This window comes from Mesoplodon mirus (assembly GCF_964341445.2).
Source record: "Mesoplodon mirus genome assembly, chromosome: 10".
Classification (NCBI taxonomy): domain Eukaryota; kingdom Metazoa; phylum Chordata; class Mammalia; order Artiodactyla; family Ziphiidae; genus Mesoplodon; species Mesoplodon mirus.
In genome coordinates this window covers 34,524,477-34,551,708 of record NC_138986.1, presented here as the reverse complement: position 1 = coordinate 34,551,708, position 27,232 = coordinate 34,524,477, and the positions used below count along the sequence as shown (strand labels likewise).

Below are 27,232 nucleotides of genomic sequence, written 5' to 3'. Positions count from 1 at the left end.
TCAGTGAAACAGAATGGATAGCCCAGAAATAAACCCATCTAAATACAGTCAACTGATCTTTGACAAAGGAGCAAAGGCAATACAATGGAGCAAAAATTGTATTTTCAACAAATGGTGCTAGAACAATTGGACATTCACATGTTAAAAAAAAAAGAATCTAGACCCAGGTCTTAACACCCTTCACACAAATCAACTCAGAATAGATCACAGAGTTAAGTGTAAAATGCAAAACTATAAAACTCTTAAAAGATAATGTAGCAGAAAATCTAGATGAGCTTAGGTTTGATGATGAATTTTTAGACATGACACCACAGGCAAAATCTATGAGAAAAATAGCTGGTGGCGCAGTGGTTGAGAGTCCGCCTGCCGATGCAGGGGACACGGGTTCGTGCCCCAGTCTGGGAAGATCCCACATGCCACGGAGCGGCTGGGCCCGTGAGCCATGGCCACTGAGCCTGCGCGTCCAGAGCCTGTGCTCCACACCGGGAGAGGCCACAACAGTGAGAGGCCTGCGTACCGCAAAAAAAAAAAAAAAAAAAAGAGAGAGAAAAATAATTGATAAGCTGGATTTCATTTTTAAAAAATTGCTCAGTGAATAATATTGTCAAGAGAATGAGAAGACAAGCCACAGTCTGAGAGAAAATATTTGCAAAATATTTGCAAAGGACATACCTGGTAAAGGACTTGTATCCCGAATACACAAAGATCTCTTAAAAGCCAACAATAATAAAACAAATAACCTGATTAGAAAGTGGGCAAAAGACATGAACAGATGCCTCATCAAAGAACGTGGCATGGCAAATAAGCGTATGAAAATATATTCAACATTATACGTCATTAAGGAATTGAAAATTAAAACAATAATAAGATAGCATTATTGTATGCATATTAGAAGAGCCAAAATCCAAAACACTGACAGCATAAAATGCTGATGAAGAAGCAAAGCACCAGGAATTCTCATTCAATGCTAGTAGGAATGCAAAATGATGCAGCCATTTTGGAAGACAGTTTGGCAGTTTCTTTAAACTAAACATATACTTACCATATGGTCCAGCAATCATGTTCCTTGGTATTTACACAAATCAGTTGAAAATTAATATTCACACAAAAACCTGCACATGAATGTTTATAGGAGTTTTATTCATAATTGCCAAAACCTGAAAGCAACCAAGTTGTTCTTCAATAGGTGAGTAGCAAAATGAACGGTGGTATATACAGACAATGAACTATTATTCAGTGCTAAAAAGATATGTTACACACCATGAAAAGACAGTGGTATTTTGATATTGAGGAAGCTGTGCAAATTTGAGACAGGTAGTGTAGTATATGGGAAGTCTCTGTACCTTCTGCTCAAATTTGCTAACGAACCTAAAACAGCTCTAAAAAATAAAGATTTTTTTTAAAAATGGAAATAAAATTGTACACTGGAAAATATCTATTTAACACAAAAGCAGGCAAAAATGGACAAATAGAGAAACACAAAAGACCTAAGACATATGGAAAACAAATAGCAAAATGGAAGATGTAAATCTTACACTATCAATAATTACACTAAATATAAATGGATTAAATAATTAAAAGGCAGAGGTTGGCAGAATGGATTTTTTTAAAAAAGCCCATCCAACTATATACTGTCTACAAGAGACTTACTTGTAGATTCATACTTCAGATTCAAAGACACAAGTTATTTGAAAGTAAAAGAATAGAAGAAGGTAGACCATGAACATAGTAACCAAAAGAGAACTGGAGTGACTACAGTAATATTAGAAAAAAATAGATTTTAAAACTAAAATTGTTTAGAATATTATATAATGATAAAAGGGAAACTCCACCAAAAAAGGTAACAATTATAAACACATATAAACCTTACATCAGAGTCCCCAAATACATGAAGCTAGAGCTGACAGAATTGAAAAGAAAAACAGACAATTCAACAGTAACAGTTGGAAACCTCAATACTCCACTTTCTAAAAGGGATAGAACTAGACAAAAGATCCACAAGGACATAGAATACTTGAACAATCCTATAAACCAACAGACATCTGTAGAACACTCTATGCTGCAACAGCAGAATATATATTCTTCTCAAGTGAACACAGAGCATTCTCCAGGATAGGCCATATGTTAAGCCATAAAACTAGTCTCAAAAGACAAAGTATGTCTTCTGACCACAATAAAATAAAATTAGAAATCATTACCCCCCAAGAAATGGAAAATTCACAAATAAGGAAGGATGGTTTAAAAATATATTGGATTCTTTGAGTTTAAAATCTAACTGGGAGTCTATTGCTATATAGGATGGGGTAATGAGGAGTAATTAGAATTAAACAAGGAATAAGATTTCAGTTGAAAGGGATAAAATATTGGAGCACTTGGAATAATCCTCTCCTCATACAGTTAATTTATTTTAATTTTCCAAAGCTCAGCTCAAGAATAACATTCTCTGAAAAGCTTTCCCTGACTCCACCAATGATGATAATAATGTTCATAATGGTAATATAAGCTGACACTTTTTTATAGCCCTTGTTATATGACAAGTATCACTCTAACCAATCTAAATATATTTCAATATTTAATCCTCCCAACAACACTAAGAGATAGTATTATTATTCCCATTTTACATGAGAAGAGGGTAAATAATTTGGCAAGGTTACCTAACTAAGAAGTGACAGAGTTGGGATTCAAATATAATGATTCCAAAATCCATGTTCTGAAGCATAACCAACTGGAATTAGATCCATCTTATCAAGACTCTCACAGAACCCATGCATACTTCAGTTATACCATACACTAATTACTTTGTAACAGCTTACTAGATTGTTCTCTTTCACTAATCATTCATTGATAAACAATTATTCAACCAACAGGAAATTATTGAGCACATTCCCTGTGCCAGAAAATGTGCTTGTTCATAGAAATAAAGCCACATATGTCATATTTCATCTGTCAAAGAGTTTTAGTCTCAAGCAGAGTTCAGCAAACTATAGTTCACAGGCCAAATTCTGTTGGCCACCTGTTTTTGTAAATAAATTTTTATTGAACCACACCTGTGCTCATTGGTTTATGTAGTGCTCATTGGTTTATAAACCAATTGGTTTATATTGGTTTATCTGTAGCTTCTTTCATGTTACAACATCAGAGTGGAGTAGTTGTTATGGAGACCATTTGTCAGGCAAAGTCTAAAATATTTACTATCTGGTCCTTTACAGAAAAAGTCTGCCAACCCTGGTCTAAAGAATAAGACAAATAAGAAAATCATTAATTACTACCCAATAAGGTGCATGCTACAGTGCCCAAGATACTACAGGAACATAGAGATATCTAGATTAGATTATAGAGTCAGCAAAAGTTTTCTAGGAGACCTGATATCTGACCTAATTTTTGAAGGTTAACTAGTTAAAGAAGAGCAGCCAAACTTGTCAGTATGGCCAGACAGTGAAGTTTAGCAGTGATCCAGGGAGCTAGGAATAAAGAGGGTAAATATGTTTAGGAAATATTAATTAGTTCTACATAACTTATGAAAATATATCTTTAATTTCTTCATTCCCACTATCTGGCACAACTAATGGTGCATATAGTTAAACTCACTAAATATTTGTTATCAGAAAATATTAAGTCCTAAGTAAACAATGTTTACTGAAAAGGGGAGAAAATATTTGCTTTCTATTAGTCCCTAAAATCACTAAACTATAAGAATCCCAATTCTTTCACCCACTGCCCTAGAGTAAAAAAAAACAAAAACTACCACTTTTTCATTGTTTTCAGTTGTAGAGACGTATATAACATTTAAGAATACAGTTTTACAAATGAGAAATGTTTGTAAAATACTGTACCTGGAAAATTCATAGGCAGTTCAAATGGTTGTGGAGACTCACAACCTTCAATGTGCTCACAAATTTCAGCTATGATCTTCTTAATTTTGAGGCCAGTAATTTTAATCACTTCTCCTGTTGACAAACAGCATTCATTTCCAAACATTTCATAAATAGAACCTGAAAAATAAAAGAAAAACAGCTTTTAAAAGAAGAATTCAATAATGAAGAACAAAGTAGGAGTCAAAAGTCTCATATGAAGTGTTTTTATTCAGTTCCTCTCAGATACCTGCTAAACAGGAATTTAATCAAGCTTGGCAAAATATACAGCATGTACCAGGAAAAAATATTAGATTTTCACTTCATCCACTGGGCAAAGTGTAAACAATCTTATTTTTGTTATTATTGTAAATTGAATTTATGGTCCTCAGCACCTTTAGCTCATCTTTCCAAGGTCAAGCTACAACCATGTCTTCCCCTGCTGGATTTATGATCTTTTTTTGGCTAGGTCATAGAATTAAATTCACATGAGTCAACAATGATCTGAGTAAGTACTGCAAACAAGGTTGTAATACAATCTAACATCCAAAGACAGAGCATTTGTACACCAGGGCTTCATATTAAGAGCACCATATCTATTTATAAGACCTAGTTCTCTTCATCATTATGAATATAACATTTTGTCCATTTTATCTCTTGTTTTTGACAAGCTGGAAACAACTCTCAACATCTTTATGGCAATAGGGGGCAGACAAACCCAGATAAACTGAAAAGCTTCATTTTAGTTCAAGATTTCAGTCTCCTTCCTAACAAACCTTTTATCATAGATGTCAAAGCTTAATTTTTCATCCATTTATTTCCCTTTTATATCTCCTGATGGAGGAACACTGAGCAGTGAAATAACCGAAAGATTAGCAACAGGAAAGAGGAGGAGCAAAAGTTCTGGGTAATCTAGCCCCGGTAAAAAGGAAACAACCCCAAAACCACATCTCTGGGATATTATCGCTTTACAATAAAGCAGTAAACTAGAGGTTGATGTAAATAAACATTGCAGAACTGTGGGGTTTGAAACATATCAATTTTTCCTTGCTTCCAATATGATTTATACCCTCTTTACCACACTAACATATAAATAATATGAGCACAAGATTTTAGGTTTATTGGTTGGTTTTCTGAATTCTTCTGTTGAAACACCTCTTCATAGAATCTTGCCTGATACGTAGCAAGTACCTGAAACATTTTTATAGCATTAATGGTTATCATAAAAGTTATTAAGCCCAGCATTCAATCTAGCTTTAAACAACACTGTGGTTTTATCAGAGTCTCTACAGAGAGCAGGGGGCACACGCAAATTAAAACAATTTAAGGAGATTTTAACAAAGGGACAATTTACACACAGGCACAGACAGTTCTTGGCAACACAAGAACATAAATGTCCTGATCTCACTCTTTTTCCTCCATTGGATCATCTAACAGGGTACCCCATTGCCCCAATTCAGCCAGATGCCAGAGGACAATGGAGCTGCTGACTCCACAGAAGTCAGCCTCCCAGGCAGAGTGGAAATGAAAATTTGCACACCAACCTTACTGTCTATTATTTAATGAGGATCATTTTTGCAGACATGCTAGTATATGAGCTCCTTGTATACTTCTAAACTCCCTCCTTTTCTCATACTATTGCCTTAACTACACATGCGTTCATACTTTTTATTAACTCCAATACATTGTGTTGTCAGCCATCTCAAATCCCTCATGGAAAAAACTGGTATATTAAAAAATAATAATAAATCCACAGTGACATTTTCTTCCAGTGAACTCAGAATAATTATTTTCTATGATCCTCTTCCGGAAATTAATCACATAGTAACATTTTACTTCTACAGTATTATCTCATCCTGTACTTAACCTTTTATGACTTTAGTTTCTGTTACTCCCAATTCAATTTTAAGCTTCATGAAAAAAAATATTGCATTATATTATTGCATAACTACCAACACATCAACCTCCCTTCCTCATTCATTCAGCAAACTTTAATGAATACCTACTATGTGTCAGACATTGCAATTGGCAGTAATACAAAATGCATATGCCTTCCCCATAGAAGCACTGTTTTGAAGGGAACAGACAAGTAAGCAGACAATTGAAGCAGATTATGAGAAAGTTATAATATAGAAAATACAGGGCATTGTGGGAGTAAATTGGAGGCATTTAATTAAGCAGTTATATGGGAAAGAGATTAGGGAAAGATCTGTGGAGGAGATGACAGCCGAGCTGAGTTTTAAAGGAAGCATCACAAAATGTTAGGACAGGCAGAGGATATAGTATTTGAAAAGGCAGTGAGATGCGCAAGAGTCTGATACATTCTGGAAACTTCACATAATTTGTTATGTCTCAAATATAAAGTAAGAAATGGGAACTGGTACGAAAGGAGACTGAAGAAGTAGAGGGAATCCGGATCGTGCAGTGTCTTTATAAAATTACCAATAAACAAAAAAGCCAATCAAAGTCTGAAGCAACCTCAGAGTCAGAGAATTTACATTTTCAGTTATCAATGTCCAGGAACTAATGCCAATTTAATGAGAGGTCATATGTTTCTAGGCGCTTGCTATCCAAAGTGTGTCCTGCTGCATCACCTGGGAGCTTGTTAGGATCTTAGCCAGACCCTAGACCTGCTTAATCAGAACCTGCATTTTTAAAAAGACCCCCAGATGATTCGTAAGTACATTAAGGTTTGGAAAGCACTGGTCTAGACAACAAATGTATAACTGAAATAATCTCTGTTCTGAGATTGTTGCAAAACTCACCAAGAGAGAGAAGGACATGTCAGGTAGAGGAAGCACTCAGCGTCATTGAGATGGAGGATGTTGTAAGTAAGGACAGGGAAACGGAAGGATTTTAAACAGCAAAGTGACATGGTAAGATTTTTCTGTGTCACACGAAATACAACGTAATTGGACCTATTCTGTTTCAGCGGAAGTCTGTTTGGCTTAATTTCAACACAACAAATGTCTAATTGCAGATGTAATGTATAGCAAACTGACTCACTTGGAATGCCATCTTTCTTTCAAAGGTTCCATTGGAATTCAAAATTAAAAGATGAGTTTATGTGAGATTACATATCAATTCACAGGGGACAGAAGCCAGAGAATTCTAAGAGAAAATTCTGTGAGTTTTAGTCACCACATAAAAGGCTTTTGACACCTCAGGTCTCTTTCTAATCATCCCTCTCGCTTTGAAAAAAGAAAATCACTTTTTTCAGTCATGTAAGGAAAAGAGCCTCATGGAAATGTTAATCTTTAACATTTATCTTTAATTCTTTGTGACTTCCAATTTCCTCTAAGCAAGAAAGCTATTAATTCATTTTAATAAAGAGAGAGGTCAGTGACACCCAACTCTAGAAAGTTATGTCCCTAATAGGTGACAAGAACATACAGCAAATCTCAAACCCCTGAAACTTGAACAGTTCTTGTACATCATTATCATCATTATAGTGTCTCTTAAAATACATTTTTTTCAGTGAAAATATAAAATGGTTAATTTAAAAAACAGCCAACTTTCATAATCTCAGAACAAGCACATATAATATGCCTAATTGCCTTTTAAAAATTTGCTGAGACGTGTCTGAACTATGTGTTTGTGTAAATATAGATATAAAAATAGTTTTCATTTCATTTTTAACCACAAGACATGCATTTTGAATATGCAAATCTAGAATCTATTAAATCTTTACAGACTGATTCTTTCCAAGTCAGAGCATATGTGTTCACGATAAGGCCAAACATCAGAGAAAGCTGAACAAAGCAGCCTGTTTTCAGTGATCAAACATTGCCCCTGAAGGCTGTAATGAAAGTCATGTGCCTCTGAAATCACCTTTTCTGAAATGCTACTTTGCTCAATAAAAATGACACATTAATATCCTTTTATGAGCCCATCCCTTATTTGACAATCCATATAAGCAATGCTGTAATCACATGGAAGAAACCAAAACAATTGGTTCCATAGATTTTCTTCCTTTTCCTCTACAAAGCTGAAAATGTGTGGCAGTCAGGGAAGAAGAAACTTACATTGTTTAGACACTTTTTCCCCTTTACTCAACATATACCCATTTCCTCATTCCCCACCCCACCATCTCCCACCCCCACCATACCAGCCACTCATCCCATCATCAGCCTTTCAAAGTTCAACCAATCCTAAAGATTCAGCTCATATTCATTGTCTTCTTGAAAGCCTTCCTTTATTCCCACCTAAGTAAGAATTAATTCTTTGCTCTGTGCTCCAATAGTACTTTGCATGTATCTCCATTATGGCCCCTATGTGATCACTATCACAGCCTGCTGTTAGGGTATTATTTTCTGACCATTGATATTATGTATACTTTAGAATTTATTATGATATTCTAAAGAAGAGACATCATCTTAACTATATTTATATCCCTCCTCACATACACACAGCTAATTGCACAGTTTTGTCAATTAGTGGATCCTTAGTGAATGTTAAATTATAACTTAGCTTTACTGTAAAATGACAATAAATTATTGTGAATATAGTAGAAGTCCTTCTCCATTAACAGTTTAAAGCATAGTCAACCCAAGGCTTTGGCATGGGTTATATCTTCATTTGGTATAACTAATAACAAATGTACAAGCATATGTGAGATTAGCTGGTCACCTTGTGAATTCCCTAGACAAGGAATATTAAGGGCAGGTAATTCTACAATATGAATCTCTGCTTGTTAAATTTGCCATTTTTCACTATGTTTACCATTTTTATATTGCTGGCCTTGAGGATGAGGCTCATAAAATGATCTGAGATATGTTTGGAGGAGTTAGGAATTTACTCTGTAAAGTAGGATTGATGTTGTATGACAGGTTTAGGAATTTACTCTGTAAAGTAGGATTGATATTGTACGACAGTGTCTATAGACTGGGCTTGCTGGTAGAGATTTATCCTTGCTCCTCATAAACAATTGTGATTATTCTTTATTATTATTATATGGCCAGTATTCCATAAAGACTATCTCCATCTCCTGTAAGGCAAAGTCATCCCCATGCACTACATGAAGAATATATCTAAAAATAGATGAACATGATATTTGAATGTGGTTTGCATAAAAATAAGCATAAAACAGCAAGCTTGCAGCTTTACTAGGGATGGATTCTACCAGTTAGATACTGGGTATACCACTGAGAGGTATATCTGAATATTGATCGAAAATGATCTTTCAAGGTCATAGAGGCTCTCTTCCCTTCTGCCAATATATCAACATAAAGAGGGCAAAACAGTGGCACCAAGTATTAAGGAAAATGATGGCCAACACCAAGTAGAGCTAAGGTATAATCTCTCTTACTTTTGAGAATATGGAGGTTTTTAACGTGAATTTAGGGTTTAAGTGTTATCCTGGAAATCAAGTTTAAAGACAGAAATATGCTAGAAACTATAGTGAATATTGGTGAGTCTTAGAAAATTTGAACATGGGGAAACAATGAAAACCACAATGGGTGGAAAAGGGTGGAGCCTGAGAGTCAATAAAGCAGGTTAAAATCATAGTGAGCCCAGAAACCAGAAAATGTCCAACTTTTCAACTACTCTGAGTGAAATGTGAGGCATTTAGATGATTAAGTTTTAGTGGTTGAGGAAGAAAGATTAACAGTTTCCTTCACCAGCTAAAAATCTGATGTTTGTTTAATGGTAGAATCAATTTAATAGATTAAATAAAACTGTACTTAGAGCATTTGTAAGTTGGTGTTACGATAGAAGTCATCATCACAGCTCTTTGTGTCAACAAGTATCAGACCAAACGGATTTGAGATGTATGAAATGGATATCCCTCCTACATATCTATGAAATATTTCCTTATGATGATGGAACAAATCAGTGATTCTGCATCTCCCGACATTACAATTGGCCAGATATTCCCCACGTTTTACCCAGATTTTAATTCTCAAAATTACATCGTAAGTAATGTTATAATTTCTTATATGAACAATGTTGCATTGGGAGTTGGTTTGTTGTTTTAGGAATGACTTGATTTCAAGTACATTTTTTATACTTAAGTATAAATACTTGCCTATGTTTTATATCCTAAATGTTAAATAAAGCTATCATAGACCTCCATAGCCATTTAAAATCATAAAATCAATGCACTGATTGAATTGTTTATACGTGGGCTCCAATGAACTATAATGTGTTTATCCGATGCATACAAAATGAAGCTTCACTATATTACAAATTTTCCCTAAGTTCATTAGCATTGAATACTTCATTAACTATTTTGCTTATGAAATATGAATTTTGAAGTTATTTTATGTTCATTGATTTAAATAATTTAAAAAATGCTTGAATTTTGTATGTCTATTTTTAATTTTATTTTTATAATAATTCATTTGTATTGCATTTTATTAAAGTACCAGTCCATAATGGATTGGGAAAAGAAAATAAATTGGACCTTCACTACAGATAGTTTGAGAAGCACTTCTCTAAATGGTTAAGTACAAATATGACCACAGTCAGTCAGTGCAGGGAAACAGGATGTAGCCTCAGGGAGTTAGAGAGTTAGAGTAAAATTTGAACATACTGGAAAAAGAAAAGTTATAGCCTAATACACAAAATTTTAGTCAGTATTATTAACTCATCTATCTCAATGTCACCAGCAGCCTGAGTGCCCTGACTAAAAGACACAGGAAGTTTAATCAACTTGACAGTAATAGTCCTAATTGCAAATTACTACATTGGCATTCTGATTTGTACATTATACTCTTCTGAGTTGTATGAGGCAGTGCTTGAACCTAATTGACCCTGGACACTTTGCACTGTTGGATCTACACAGTAAGAACCAAAGCCAGGAGCAGGTGAAATCCCCTAAGAGATGAATTTTGTGAGTTCTATCTAACTAATTTGCCAGGTATTCTCCATGAGAGAGATGGCAAATATCTATACTATATTCTACCATTCTCCCTTCCCATCAGTAATCATCCATGGCACATTTCCAGCTGAATCCAGATGAGGCCTAATAATCCTCCTCAACATAAAGTTCCTGGTGACTATCCATCAATTGAAAATGGCAAGCCAGGTATAAATTATTCCAGCCCAGTCCTGTACTATGACTTTTCTTGCTTTCTTTAAGCCCCCTTGGGTGATATTTATTTTTAAAGATTTTAATCTTCAGAGTGAACTAATTTACTCTCAAAGGCTTAGTAAAAGAAATCTGGCAGAAGAATACAGGGTCCCTCAATCCATCATTTTTTTCCAGACAGCTGTCTGAACTGAGGCATAAAACATCTAACTTGATAATAATTGCAACTTTATATAGCCCAATGGCAGCTGTAGGATTAGTTTAAATTTCACTTTATATTTCTAAGCCAAGTGCCATTAATTCTAATGATCTCTTGAATCACAGGTCTTAGTGTCAGGAGCTTAAATACCATCACATCCTACTAACATATTAAAATGACTGAGTGTCTATACAATATCTCTACCAACTGGTTGTCCAAACTATATCTGAACACTTTCACTGATGGAATTCCAATTATTTTAAGGTGACCCACTCTACTTTTAAGCAATTGTTAAAAAGCTCTACATTTTAAGTGTAATATGTGTTCTTATGGGATATACACACAATTAGAACAATTTTTACCCTTAGAATCATACAGAAAACAACTATTTAACTCTTATACATAGCAGCCTTAAAATGTGTGAAGATAGCCATCACCAGTTGCTCCTTATAACAAATCAATGTGTCAAACGATTGAAATATGTTCAGGGCCACTGCTTACAGCATAGGTTGCTCATTATAAAACTACCTGAAACACAAGTTATAAGGATGTCAGTGGCATTTTGGAGTTGTGTGACAAGGTATCATGCCCCTCAAAAACACACATGCCCTTGACTGTTCCAGAAGAGGTTTGATAGTGCCTGTTGGGTATGTTCTAAGGTGGCTGCTTCAGCTCCTACCATCATGTTTGAAATTCAGCTAGTGAGAAAGAGAGATAAAGAGAAGGAAACATTCCTTTTGTTTCAGTGGCGTGCAATAGAAATTTCACATGTCAAATACTACTATCACAACCCATTGGCCAAAACTTAATCAAGTGGCCACTTTAAGCATCAAGAGAGCTGTGCAGCATCTTTAGCCAGGCAGCTGCATTCACAGCTGAAAGCTCTATTACCACAGAAGACCGAGAGAACAGATATAGTTAGAGGGGCAGCTAACAGTCTCTGATCCAAAAGGTGAGGGAAAGGTATGTATATTTCAGGATTTAAATTAGGTTGCATGTGCCTATAAAACTTACATTGTCTTATGAAGAAAAAAATGTATATTTTTATTTGAAACACCAAAGACAGGAGGTCTGTTGCTGAGATTGACTACAGGATGAAATTTCAGGGTTGAACTTTATCTCCCTTAAGACATACAACTGTTAAACACACACACACACACACACACACACACACACACACTTCTTCTCTCCATTCATTCCTAGGCATTTAATTAGGTAAAAATCACAGATAAGAATGCCTTCTCTAGAGTCAGTTTCAAAACCAGGATCTACATTTGATAAACGTGTGACTTCAGGCAATATCTTCTTCTATAAAATGGGGATAGTGCCTCAATTTCTTTGTCTTTAAAATGAGGTGGTAATTTTACTTCTGATAGTTGCTTTGAGGATCAAAGTAGATAATCAATTTTTTTTTTTTTTTTTTTGCGGTACGCGGGCCTCTCCCGTTGTGGGGCACAGGCTCCAGACACGCAGGCTCAGCAGCCATGGCTCACGGGCCCAGCCACTCTGAGGCATGTGGGATCTTCCAGGACTGGGGCATGAACCCGTGTCCCCTGCATCAGCAGGTGGACTCTCAACCACTGCGCCACCAGGGAAGCCCCTAGATAATCAATTTTTAAGTGCATAGCCCAGAATGTGGCATCTATTTAGGGTTCAGTAAATATTAGCCATTATTGGTTTCATTATTATTATTTCATATGATGTTGTTTAAGACCGAATAATTCAGTATAATGTTACACTGTTGTAAACTGGTGTGATTTTCTTGGTTAAGATGAAAATAAATGTCTTCTTATGGATAGGGATGAGGTTTTCCCTGAATAAAAAATTGTTATTTTCTTTGTCATCCTAAGAAAGAGAAAATTACTGAAGTGAAAATAGAAACTTGAGAAGATGGACTTGGGCTGGGAATAAAGATACATCAAAGGTCAATTTTTTCCCACCTTGTACCAACGAAACTTGGTATGCCACAAATGGGTTACAAGTATGCCAACATGTTGAAATCCATCTTCCTTGAGGTGACCAACTAAGATAGGTCTGGGATAACTAGTGGCTTTGGCTGGTGGCTCTGGCTGCAAGTTACCTTGTCTATTTACCCCACCCAAACAAATACAGTTGACCCTTAAACATCGCTGGGGTTTGGGGCACCTACCTTCCAGGTAGTTGAAAACCTGCCTATACTGTACAGTCAGCCCTCTGTATCTGTGGTTCCACATTAATATAATCAACAAATTAACTGAATATATTCTATGTGCCAAGCTAAAAAACTATGGTAAGTACTACTGATATAATGGTGACCAAATGATATGTAGTCTTAACCTTCACGAAATATTTAATACACTGAAATAAAAGGCATTAATCAAACAATCATATAAACATATGATTACAAAATGATAATTACTATGAACGAAAACTGCATGTACTAGGAGAAAGGGCCTGGGTTTGGGTTCCATGAATAGTACATCTGTATTATATTTATTTATAAAACCATTCAACAAGTATTTATTGAGTGCTAGGTGTATTAATCTCAAGTTTGTAGTAAAGTCTTATTAAAAGGCTTCAACTGGGACTTCTGTTTCTGGAAAGATGAAGTAGACATACATTTTCCTAACCTCATGTATTCCAGACTTGAAGCTGAAGATACTAGCAACCTAGAAATGCCAATGGGTACAGACAAAAAAAAAAATCTCCAATAAATCCTGTTCTCTCTAGCCAAAAATCCAGGAAAGGAACAGCCTAGTAAAACAGAAAACTTTTTGACAATAATCACTCTACTCAAGCCAAATACCACAGAAAAATGTTTGGTTCCACAACCACCTACACCAGGAAAGGCTGAGTAGAGTCGTTAGAATCTCACCCACAATGAATATAATAAGACGCTCACCCACCCTTTGCTGAGGTGGTGTCAGAAAAGGCAGAGTTGAGAGATGGGACTTGCATCTTTGTGAGACAGTAATAAACTCCCATTTTCTGTCAGGGAAACCAAGTGAGAAGCCCGGACTTCCAACCCTACCGAGCAGTACTGAGGCACACTTTCTCCTCCCCTTGGGGTGATGTCAGAGGATGTCCAGTGAAAAATTAGGACTTTTACCACTAGCCAATGTAATAAGGCACCACTCCATCACAAGGTGTAACTGGAGGCCATGTGTGCAAGAGTAATAAGCACTATTATCCCTCCTATCAAGAGTGGTATCAGCGAAAGCCTAGTGAGGAGACAGTACTCCCACTCTGACCAGCAGTAAGAAGGATCCCTTCCTTTTTGAGTGTCAACAGAGGCTGAAAGGGGAAACTGGGCTTCTAACCCCATTATTATGGCAATAATGAGGCCATACACCTCACCCCCTGTTGGAGAAACAAAAAACAGAAACCAAACAGAAAACTAAATATATAATAGACTTAAGCCTTGACATATCAATAGTTACATGAAATGTAAATGATCTAAATACATCAATAAAAAGAGATTGGTAGAGTGGATTAAAAAAAACATGACCCAAACATATGCTACCTACAGAAGACTCCTTTCAAATATAACAATATAGGCAGGTTGAAAGAAAATGGATGGAAAGAGATATATCACACAAAAATTTATCAAAGGACCGAGCTGATCTCCCTGTGCTATGCGGCTGCTTCCCACTATCTATCTACCAGCTCGGTGCTTTGTGACCGCCTAGAGGGGTGGGATAGAGAGGGTGGGAGGGAGGGAGACGCAAGAGGGAAGGGATGTGGGAACAGATGTATAGGTATGACTGATTCACTTTGTTATAAAGCAGAAACTAATAAAAAAAATTATCAAAGGAAAGCAGGAGTAGCTATATTAACATCAGATAGAGTAAACTTTGGAGTGAAGAAAATTACTAGGGCCAGAGATAGATATTACATAATGATAAAAGGGTCAGTCTACCAAGAAAATACAGCAATCTTAAATATGTATATATCAAACAACAGAGCTTCAAAATATGCCAACTAAAACTGATATAACTGAAAGGAGAAATACACAAATCCACAATTATAGTTGGAGACTGCAACATCCATCTCTCAACAGCAGATAAAATATTAGATAGATTATCAGTAAGGATATAGAAGAACAAGGACACCTTCAAACAACGGGATCTAATCTACCTTTACAGAACACTATACCTAACACAGCAAATACACATTGTTTTCAAGTGCCCATCAGAACATATACTGAGATATCCTGTGCCATAAAACAAGTCTCAACAAACTTAAAGAACTGAATCATAGTATTCTTTGACCACAATGAATTAAACTAAAAATAAATAACAGAAAGATAATAAAAAACTCTCCAAATACTTGAAAATTAAATACCATACCTCCAAATAATCTGTGGACCAAAAGAAAATTGCAACATCTCAAACCACAAATTTTCATAAGGATAAGGAAGTATTGAGGGGAAAATATATATTACTAAATGCTCATATTAAAAAAGAGCAAAATTTCAAATATTCTAAGCCTCTTCCTCAAGAACTTGGAAAGAAAAACATTAAAAAAGAGAAAATCAATGAAGCAAAAGATGATTCCTTGAAAAGATCAATAAAGTTGACAAACCGTTAGCAATTCTGAAAAAGAGAGAAGGTACAAATTACAAATAAGAGGACTAAAACAGAGAATATGACTACAGACCCTCCAGACGTCAAAAAGGAAAAAAGAGAATCCTACAAACAACTTAGCCTACAATTCAACAATTGAGGTGAAACGAACCAGTTCCTCAAAAAACCACAATATACCACAACTCACCTACAATAAAATGAATAATTGGTTCAGTCCTATAACTATTAAGAGAATTGATTCATAGTTACAAAGTCCTAAAAAAGAAATCTCCAGCCCTTGGTTGTTTCAATAAAGAATTCTATAAAACTTATCAGGAGGTATTTTCACCAGTTCTACACAATCTCTTCCAGAAAGCAGAAGAGAGAATATGTACCAATTTATCTTATGAACCTAAAACTACCATTATACCAAAACCAGACAGACATCACAAAAAAGAAAACTGCAGACCAATATCCCTCATCAATACAGACCAAAAAAAATCCTTCAAAAAATTTTAGCTAATAGAATCCAGCAACATATAAAAAAATTATATAACATAACCAAGTGTGCTTAATCCCAAAGATACAAGGTTGGCTCAATATTCAAAGAGCAATCAGTGTAATCCTCTATATCAATAGGCTAAAGAAGAAAAAGCATATGACCAAATAAATTGATGTAGAAACAGCATTTGACAAAGTTAAACACACATTCAAAATAATAAAAAGAACTCTCTGTAAAAGCCAGTATGAAAATGATGAAAAGACAACCTACAGATTAGGAGAAAATATTTGCAAACCATGTATCTGATAGAGAATTTATATCTAGAATTTACAGAGAATTCTCAAAATCAAATAGTAAAAAAATCAATCCAATTAGAAAATGGGCAAAAGACATGAACAATCATTTCATTGAGGAAGATATACAGATGGCAAATGAGCACATTGTTAGCGATTGCTGAGCGCAAATTAAAACCACAATGACAATCACTACATACCTATCAAAATGGCTAAAATAAAAAATAGTGACAACAACAAATGCTGGCAAGGGTGCAGAGAAACTGAATTACTAGTACATTATTGAGGAGAATGTAAAATGGTACAGCCACACAGAAATACAGTTTGGCAGTTTGCTAAAAAAAAGTAACAACATGCAACTACCAGCATTTCACTCTTGGGCATTAATCCCAGAGAAATAAAAAATTATTTTCACACAAAAACTTGTCTACAAATGTTTATAGTAGCTTTATTCATAATAGCCCTGAACAGGAAACAGACCAAATATTCTTCAACATGTGAATAGTTAAACAAATTGTGGTACATTCATACTATGAAATACCCCTCAGCAGTAAAAATGAATGAACTATTAATTCATTCAAAAATCTGGATGAATCTCCAGAGAATTATGCTGAGTGAAAAAGCCAATCCCAAAAGGTTACATACTGTATGATTCTCTTTATATAACACTTTTGAAATGGCAAAATTATTAAAATGCTGAATAGAATAATGGTTAAAAGGTGTTAAGGAGGAGATGAGGGAAGTGGGAAATGGATGTGGCTATAAAAGGGCAACATGAATCACAGTATGATAGAAATGCTCTGTATCTTGACTGTATCAATGTCAATACCCTGGCTGTGATGTTGTACTCTATAGCTTTGTAAGATGTTACAACCAGGCGAAACTGGATGAAGAATACATGGGATTTCTCTGTATTATTGCTTATAATTTCATGGGTCCACAATCATCTCAAAATAAAGGGTTTAATTTAAATATATGTGTGTGTTTGTGTGTGTGTGTGTAGTATGCGTGTGCTGCAGTGCAACTTCTCATACCAGTGTCAGACTGAGAAAGCCTCAGGCAAATACAGGAACACATGCAGACAAAGGGAAGCAGTAGAAGGAGCCTGAAGAAAATGAATAACCCCCAAACTGCAGTAAGTCCTTAGGAGAGTCATGATAGCAGAAATAGAGGCAGTGAGTTATACTGATACTGGAAAAGATGTGAGCCTCTTCCTACCTTTGGGACTTCTAGAGGGACTCTAGAGCAGAACTGTCCATTAGAACTTTTTGCAAGGATGGACATATAATTTGAGCTGCCCAGCACTGAAGCCAACAGCCACATGGGGCTCATGAGCACTTGAAATGTAACTAATGTAGCTGAGGAACCCATAAATTTGTTTACTTTAATTAATTTAAATTTAAATAGCCACATAATGGCTAGTGGTTACCGTATTGAAAAGCATTTCCTTTTTCTACTAAAAGAAAAAAAAAAAGCTTATACGAGAGCCTAGGTTTTGCTGTTGGTAAAGTGCTTCAGAGCTTGGGTAGTTTGGGCATCCCTGTATCACCTTGATTGTCCTCTCATACTAATGATGTCAGCAACAAACAACTTAAAGTATAGTCTCTTACACATGTAGTAGGTGATGTATGATTATGGCCAAACGGGGTTGATGTGGAAGGCTGGTTATTAATATTCATGGGACAGGCATTCCAGAAAGTAAAAATATCACTTTTCAGATTTAAATAAATTAATATGTATTAAAGAATAATCTGACATCTAGTGTCTTTCCAAGATGATCTGATTACAAAATAAAAAGCCAGTGGTTGGAGAGAACTTAGAGCAGATTTGAACTGTAGGCAATATATTGCTATGGTTCTAAGAAAGTTCTCCTAAGAGCTGCTTGCAGAGTAACAAAAGACAGGAGAGGCAATGAGAAGTTACCAGGTGCCATGGGGTGTAAGTATGCAGTGAGGAGAGCCCGAATATAATTGCAGCTGCAAACACTGAAATGGTCCTTCACAAACTGGTGAAAGAAAAGCAGAAAAATGGGGCCAAAATGACTCCCAGACCACGATGCTGGGGCACTAAGAGAAGGTTGGTGTACTAAAATGTGGAAAAACTGGGAAGGAAACACTGTGCTCAGTTCCTGATATATTGTTTCTAACGTCAAATGGTCATCTTTAAGCAGAGATGGTCCTAACCAGTTCCTCTTAAACAACTGTTTGCCAGCAGGCTGCACCAAAATTAATTGGGGAAAATTTTAAAATACAGATTCTAGGGCTTACTCCAAAAATTCTAAATCAGATTCTCCAGGGTAGAACCCAGGAATATGTTTTCTTTTTTTAAAATTCCCTAGTAGATACCAAAGTTTACTTAGGTTTGAGAAATACTGTTATAAATCATGAAATAAGTAAAAGGAAATCAGCACTACATATGTCAACCTGGGAAATGATACAAATTTGGGAGTTAGTTAGTTAAATCTTCAAGAATAAAAACAAAACAAAAGCAACTCTGGATAGATCTGCTCCCGAGAGTGAGAATAGAGTATCTGGGACACGTGCAAAGATAAATATTTAATGTTACTACCTGAAATACGTCAGTATAGACAATGAAATACACATGTATGTGTTCAATACTTTTAACCTATAGCCCTGAAGAAGGGATGAGAAAAATGTTAATATTTGAAGTACACTAATCAGAAATATAAACCCAGGGTGACTAGTTAACACAAAAAAGATTAATCAGAAGTTCATACTCTTAAAACAACTATCACAAGTGTCACCTACATTTATCTTATATTAACATAGTTTTCTTAATTAGAATAATGAATACCAGTCTTAAGATTGCCTTATTGGTGAAATGAGTGGTGTTTAAAATGTGTTGATTTGTTTCAAATGTAACACAGGAGCTCCTGTTCCTACAAAGGGGTATAAGAATCTAGTGAGCCCAATATAGGCCCTGGGCTTCACAATCCTGGTTCAGCAGTTGATTCAAAGCAGTTTTGTCATCTAACTAGAAAGATAGCTGGAATATTGCTGCAGAAGTCTCTAATGAACCTTTCATGCAAGGTGCTGTCAAAGTATTTTAAAAGACAAATAGATGGGACTACATCAAGCTGACACACAGGTCATATAAGTGTTTTGATGCCTGCTTGCAAATAAACATCTTACATTTGACAAAATTTCATTGTATGAGACCACGTACTTCCAAAGATTGAAGACTACCAAAATCTACCAAAAATAACCTAATAACGGTGAATGACAAAATCCATTCTGGTCAGTTTGCAACAAAAGTCATTTTCTCCAGAAAGGTTGGCATGACTTTTTTTTAATCAGTCACTCTTAATAAATAGGATGAAATTAATATTCACCATGGGTTTATTTCAATAAATAAGAGCTACTAAATTTTACTGAGCATTGAGCTTGTGGTTTTTTAAAACACGATGTTCCCTTGAATAATTCTGCTTTGTTTTTTAGAGAAAACTGAATTAGAGAACCAACCAGCATGAAGCCCAACAGTAAAAATACAATGCTGCAGGTCATTTGTCAGATGAATGGCATCTATCAGTAGATAATTTCACTGTCAAATTTTTAATGAGAACTTGCAAACGAATGGCTTATTGTTCCAAGTAAGAAGAGAACGTTCTTAACAGCAGAAATTAAAATTTCCATTCTTACTTCCATCTTTAGTGGTTTAAAGCACTCATTTAAACTTTAAAGCACGTTGCAATAAGAAGTAGTTTACTAAATGTCATCTTTAAAGAAGTCTTCTTCAAAATAATGTTATTTCTATACCAAAAAAGTTTCCTTAGGTATATTATCAGAAAATTCCGATGTTCTAATTAGTAGTTGACCAAAACTATATCATGTATCAATCCAGGAGTGATCACACAATGCGTCAAACATTTGTTAGTGTAGAGCACATGTCACACCTTTGTAGCTGTTATGTCTGACTTCATGAGGATTCTTGAGTTCTTTAAGAGGGCTATGGTGACTTAATGAGCTTTGTTACTGCAAATTCAGCATACTGCCAGGTATTCAGCAGCCATTCAGTGAATTAGCTGAATAAATGGATATTCTTGGAGATTTATTTAATCATTTGATTATTTATGTTTCCTTATAGTTAAGTATCATTAAGAAAGATAATTGTTGATCCTGTTATTTGAAAAAGAAAGTTTTGTTCTTTTTATTAATAATCAGTGGATAGAATAATTGCACAAAGACTTTGTGGATAGGTCTCTGCCTCTATAAAATGAGGTTAATTTTGTTGATCCAGAATGCTGTCTTATTCTAAAAAGAGTAGATTTACTAGAAATGTAGAAAATCACTTTTTTTTTTAAAATGGACAAATTACGAGAGGGCAGGGTATAGAGAAAAGAAAAAGAAAATGGATACTTGGGGCAGTCAGCTGCTTCTCCTGTCGCGGCTCTGATGCACTGGGAGAGACCAGACCGAGGCAGCCAGCGTGGGGACGTCAGCATCGCAATCGCACAGCCTGTGGCTGACCTTCCAAGCTCAGAGCTGCCCCCTCCGCGTCCGATCCGACGGGTCTCACTAAGCTGGTCTTCCAGGATTTACAACCCTCCCTCTCCTGGCCGGTCCCGCCGTGGCGTATTTTCCTACCTGCCAACGGAAGCTGCACCTGCCTTAACCTTCCTCGGGCGGCCATGATTTACACCCGACCCCGGAGCCCGCTCCCAGCCCGGTCACTAGGGTCACAGCCACCTCCTAATCCTGATTTTTTAAAGCATGCAGTGCGTGTATAGTCGACTTGGAATTTTTTTAGGTGTCATCTCTATTATTATCTTCTTAATTATTTGTCCTTTCTTTGAGAGAAAAACTTGATAGCAGTGGATGTTATTTTATACGCTCCCCCCACCCCAGCTTCTGTTTTACTACAGCACATAACTGGTACTCAAAGTACATTTCTGTCAAAGAGCATATGTAAACGTATCCAGTCGCATATGACTACAGTACAAAGGAGAATGGAAGGGAGGCAAGGAGGGAAGGAAGGAAAAGAGGAAGGTCCAGCCTGTGTCTGTTCTAAGACAAGTTCAAATTTTTATTATTGTCAAGTTTCTATTATCTCTCTGAACATGCTAAATCGTTGCTGAATTTTTTTTTTAATTACTGGAATAAATACGTACACTATAATGTATTTAAATAGGGATTTATTTAAATTAGTAACGATGTTACTAATATTCAAAATCAGAGTGGTCTCTGATAATGAACACAATTCAAAACTCACATGATTTGATTTCATAAGTTCTGGGAAAAACTGTTTTAAATATGTTTTAGGCCTTTCCGGATGTCAATAAAGAAGTAACCAAAAAAAGTCCTTCGGTCTGTGGTTAGAATTCACACATGGTTTATGGGGCAGGTGTTCTTTCCTTAACTGACACAAGTGCTGAATCACTAAAACCAATCCTTCTAATCTAGAGTAAAACGGTTTAGACCTAATTATAACAATCAGAAAATCAGAAAGTTAATTTCATTACATAGATTAGTAGAAGCTGTCCCCATTTCCTAATAAATTATTTTTCTTTAAAATAACAACAAAATCTTCTCAAATAATGTCTTTCGCCATTTAAAAACTATTATTTCACATGAAAAAGTTCTGTTTCATTTAAGTAAATTTCATCTAACAGCTTTGCTAAAATCTTAGTTTTAAAATGGTGCAATCTTTCCAAATATTTGTTAGAAGTAGAAAAAGCAGATGTCCCAATTAAAATGTAAAGTTTTCAAGTTCAAGACTTTGAATACTGCATCAAAGATAGACATTTCTAAAAATAATTTTTTAGATTTTCTTTAACACCTTACTTGAAATTATCTTCTCTCCCATTCTCAGTGCTTACTCACCAGTCATTTAGCAGGGCCTAACAAAATTTATTAGTATTATAGTATACAAAAGTGTAAACTACTACATGTAAGGCAAAGTTGTTTCATTTTCTTTTCTTTAGTGTTTTTCAATGTTAAATAATTGACTGAAAATTTGTATCTATTCAAATGAATTTGGTAGTTAATAACCCTAACCAAAATGTCTATTTCACAGCAGTTGAAAATCTAGCATCCAATAAAAAATACAAGTTTTACTTAATTTATTGCTTAGTCATGTCTTTATACTTATAAGATGAAGGAAGTATATGAATAATCTATATTTATATGATTATATGTAAAAACATAGGCTAGCTCTCCATTTTTTTATATTTTTATTACATAGTCAAGGTTGGTACTTAACAATGAAGTTAGACAATTTTAAGTATGAACATTCTACAATAGATGTGAATAACGTGTGCCATTATTGTACAAAAATGCCCACATTTTGGAACATTTCCACTTAAGTAAACAACACAAAAATTTTGCTGTCAGTTATTTTCCTCCACAGCTTTTGAAAATAATACAACTGATATTATCTTATCTGAGCTTCTTTTGCTTGTTTTTAATGTACTTATTTTAGGGATTTTTCCTAAAATAAGGCCTGCTTCAGCTAAGTTTTAGGGAAAAATGTGTTCCGTTCAAGTATAAACACAAAATTGTCCTAAACTTTAAAAACCCTTTTACATTTTTAAACTTCAAATATTTTGATTCTATTTTTTAAAATGTAATGTTTAATTATACTAAAAGGGTGATTCATTGATCTGTAGTGTATGGCCTAAAGGCAGTCTAAAAGCCAAATTGTACAGCAGCTACAATTTGGCTCTTAGAAGTGTTAAGCCTTAGATAAAAAATGATTCCAAAGTTTTTATAGGAAAAAATTCAACATCATTTCAAATAAGATTATGCCATAATGAATGTAATTTTTGCATATTACCAAATCAACATTTTTTCAAGTAAAACTGAACGTTTAGGTTTACCAAGTTCTATTCCGACAGTCATTTTAGTGTCCAACCATATACCACTGACACAAATGGAACAAACTTATATTTATTTTATAAATCATATTATCAATTTCAAATATTGGGATATAATGTTTTACTTAATTTTAAAGCTTAGATATAAAAAGTATTCAACTTTCACTCTCTGTGAACTTATGTCATCCAGAATCAAGAGTAGTTTTAAACCTGTGAAGCTCAACAGAATATGTTACAAATATGTAGCAAATTTTACTGTAGAAATGTAATTCTTGTCTTTAATAAATCGTGATAAATATAAGCTCATGTAGAGAAATACTGGTGCTCTGTTTTCAGTTAGCTGAAATTCTTTTTTAAGAATGTGACAGGCCATATTTCATTAGATTTATACATAATTTTATTCCTCTTGAGTCTGTATAAACCACTATCAATACTGTGAATTCATATTAAAAAGTGAAAAAAGTTTTCTTTTGTCCTAATATTTAAAGCCTATGAAATATGAATAAATGCAAGTTGAATACAATGCTATAATTTCCAAATTTTCGCTGATTTTACTACCATATCCCTAGCTGATTAAATTAAGACTGAAGAAAATTAAATTCAATTAGCCATAAAAGAATTATGTCGGCATTAAAATAGCACAATTTTTTGCCATATGAACTCATATATGCATCAAATTAATAAAAGTCATGTTCATATAATGCATAATTCACTATCTATCGCTATTCAATATACTTGTCTAACTGGTTTAATTTTTTAATGTCATATTTCAATACTTATCAAACTGCAATTGTAACCAGTAATAAGATATTAAAATACAAAACAAGTGTTTATCTAATTCAAGTTATTTCTTGTGTATGTTTATAACCCAACTGTATAGTCAAACAGTAAATAGTTATAAAATTTCTAAAAGCATTGATGGTTCTCTAAGGATAAGATTCACTATAGAATTTTTTAAACTCTTCAGGTAGGCAGAGCAAGAATAAACTTCACTATAAGTTTTATCCCTGGGGCAAATAGGCAAACAGGTGACTTGAAAATATAAATAATAATAATAATTTCAGCAGATAACTCCAAGGATTAAATATCTTTATAATACAATTAATTAAAAAATTTAATAAGATTAAATATATATGTGTACTTGTACTAAATATGTGTATAGATGAGAATATATAAAGTATTATTTAATTAAATTGTGCTAATGTGTTGTATTAGATATATTCACATACATTTATGTATAGACATATACATATATAAAATACATTTATACATGTATTACATATGCTTACACACCCAAATCTATACAAAGATACCTGGCCCATAATAATCCTTCAGTATTTAGAGCTATAATCATAATCACTAAGCTACCATAAACTATGTGCTGATAACAAACATTTATCTCTGACACTTTCTCATTCTAGTGCTCTAATTCATTTATTTTCATTGACAAACTAGCCCACTTTCTCCTGTTTCTCCTCCAACAGAGACTTTTTTTTTCTTTTTTCTTTTTTTTTTTTTTTTTTTTTTTGGCTTGACCAACTCCTCCTCTATCCATATTTTCCATGTTGGTGTTCTTTGAGATCCACATATTTCTTCTGACCTGACACATGGACTACAGGGCAATCCCTGAAACAAACTTCTTTCATGCACTTACTATTCTGTAATATTAAATCTGAGAATTTTACTATGCTTTTTACTTCAGACATACATTTTTTGGGGTTATTGTTCATCTGCATCTGAATGTCCGACAGGAGCTTCATACTCTTTGGAATGTAACTGAATCATGCCTCTATCTCCAAAACGACTGCTGCTCTTGTGGCAAGTCTTATAAGTAATATTTTTATCACCTACCACGTTTACTTAGCCCAGAAACCTCCAGTCTGTCATCAACCCCTCCCTCTTGCTCACAGCTTCTCATAAATTGTCAAGTTCAGAATATTCTACCCAAAAAGACCACCGATCCTGTCTTTTCCCTTCTATTTGTAGCTGCTATTAGCTCCTTGTTGTTTGTCTCATATCCATCTAGTAAACCTCTATTGGAATGGATGTCTAATCTACCATCTGAGATGATTTTTTTGCCTTAAACATTTCAGAAATTCTTTAGCTTTATCTATAATTTTCAAACTTACAGTGAACGTGATCTACTTTTTTACAGTCAGGAAAACACGTTATAAAAATAATATCCTTTTAAAGGTTCCTATTGATTACAGCATAAATTCAATATCCTTATTATAGTTCAGAAGCCACTTAAAATATGACCACAAATTATCTGATCACCTATTATTCCCTGAGCTGTTCTTGGATCATATTTCGAATTTCCAAACTTGTAAAATGATCTAAACACTTTTCTCTCATTCTGAAATTTTCTTATTTGCCTGCTCATCTTCTATATAGGCTGCAGAAAAAAAAATCACCACCTCTTGGTAAGTTTTTTGTGTGATAAGCTGTTTGGGTGGTAAGTTCCCAGTGTTCTCAAAACAGTTTATATCTATTAAAGCACCTTTCACATTGTATCACAAATATTGATTTTTTTAAAATCTATCTTCTTTCACTGGCCTAAGGAGGCCTTAAGGGCAAGAATCAAACTCTATTCATTTTGTAGAAGGAAGGATAGAAGGAAGAAATGAAGGGAGGTAGATATACAATTTAAAGGAATAATTTCCATGATTTTAACATATTTTGTCAGGAAAAAGAAATATGATATTTACTATATTCAAAACACAATATTTAAAAATATTACCTCCTCCAAATCTTACTTTTCCCAAGAGGGAAGAACATTTTCATGGTATTTAAAAATTGCTATAAGAAGCACTTCTGAACATTATATTTATGGGTTTATTTAAGCAAAACTATGCTCTGACTTCTGCAAATGTACATGTGGTTTCATCAGTATTCTTTTTGATAAACAAAAGAAATGGCTAATGGAGTCTCTAGCCATAGTGAAGCGAAGAGTTCTAGCATTGCTTTAGTTGTTTTTGCTAATGTAGATTGACATCTCCAAGTTCCCAATTCTTCTAAGAGTAAAACTCTTACAATATCCAAAAGGACCATATATGGTTCTCCACCATTTCCTCTCTGATATCATTTCTGTTCACTCTCCTCCTCCTTCCAGCCTTACTGGTTTCTCACTTTTTCTGGAATATGCCAACACACTCTCACCGTAATACTTCGCTAAAGATATTCTCTCAACTTGGAAAGCCATTCACCCAGATATGTTTGGTTAACCCCCTCACCTCTCTCAGCTAGAGAGAGCTTGTTGTACTTAAATCATCCCCTGCATGCTTTGTAACTGTGTAGAAAGTTGATTAATTCTTCTGTTACTTGGAATTAAGGCTTTTGAAAATTCTGGCTAACTCAAATGGATCTTAGATCTAAAGATAAGATAAAACTCTTATAAAAAAAACCTGTGCAGTAATGGGTTAACTATTACTTGGGGTGCTCAAACTCTGCACATTTCAAAGAAAGGACTATCCCTTGCTTGGCTCCTGAGAGATAACATCTAAGCCCTTGGAATATCCTGCCAGATAGAGTGTTTCTGTATATCTGGGATCTTGGGCCACACCAGATAGTTTATGGGAACAATGTGATCTATGGTGAATGCCTGTTTTTGTTCACTTGGGGTCCTGGATCATACCACTTAATCTCTAGAGGGCCTAGAGACCCAGTAGCTAAGGTCAGTCACACAAATCCTCAATGCCTATGTAACTGCTCCCATAAAAACATTGGACACAAAGGCACAGATGAGCTTCCCTAACTGGAAACACTTTGTCCTTGTTGTGACACATCATTGCTAGCAGAATTAAGCACTATCCATGTATCTTCACTGGGAGAGGATAACTGACAGTTTGTGCCTGTTTTCTCATACACCTTGCCATATATGCCTTTTTCCTTTGCTGGCTTTAGTTTCTATTCGTTCCCTGTGATAAACCATAACTCTGAGTATAACAGGTTTTCTGAGTTCTGTATTTCTAGAAAATC

General features: G+C 34.8%; 1 protein-coding gene across 1 annotated transcript in view; it reads right to left on the bottom strand.

Annotated features, from left to right (window-relative positions):
* THEMIS (thymocyte selection associated) overlaps positions 1-27,232 on the bottom strand; it is a 170,551-nt gene that overhangs the window by 131,487 nt on the left and 11,832 nt on the right. Inside the window, exon 2 of the mRNA XM_082633696.1 lies at positions 3,834-3,992. Coding sequence (XP_082489822.1) covers positions 3,834-3,992 — 159 coding nt within the window. The remainder of the gene's footprint in view (positions 1-3,833; positions 3,993-27,232) is intronic.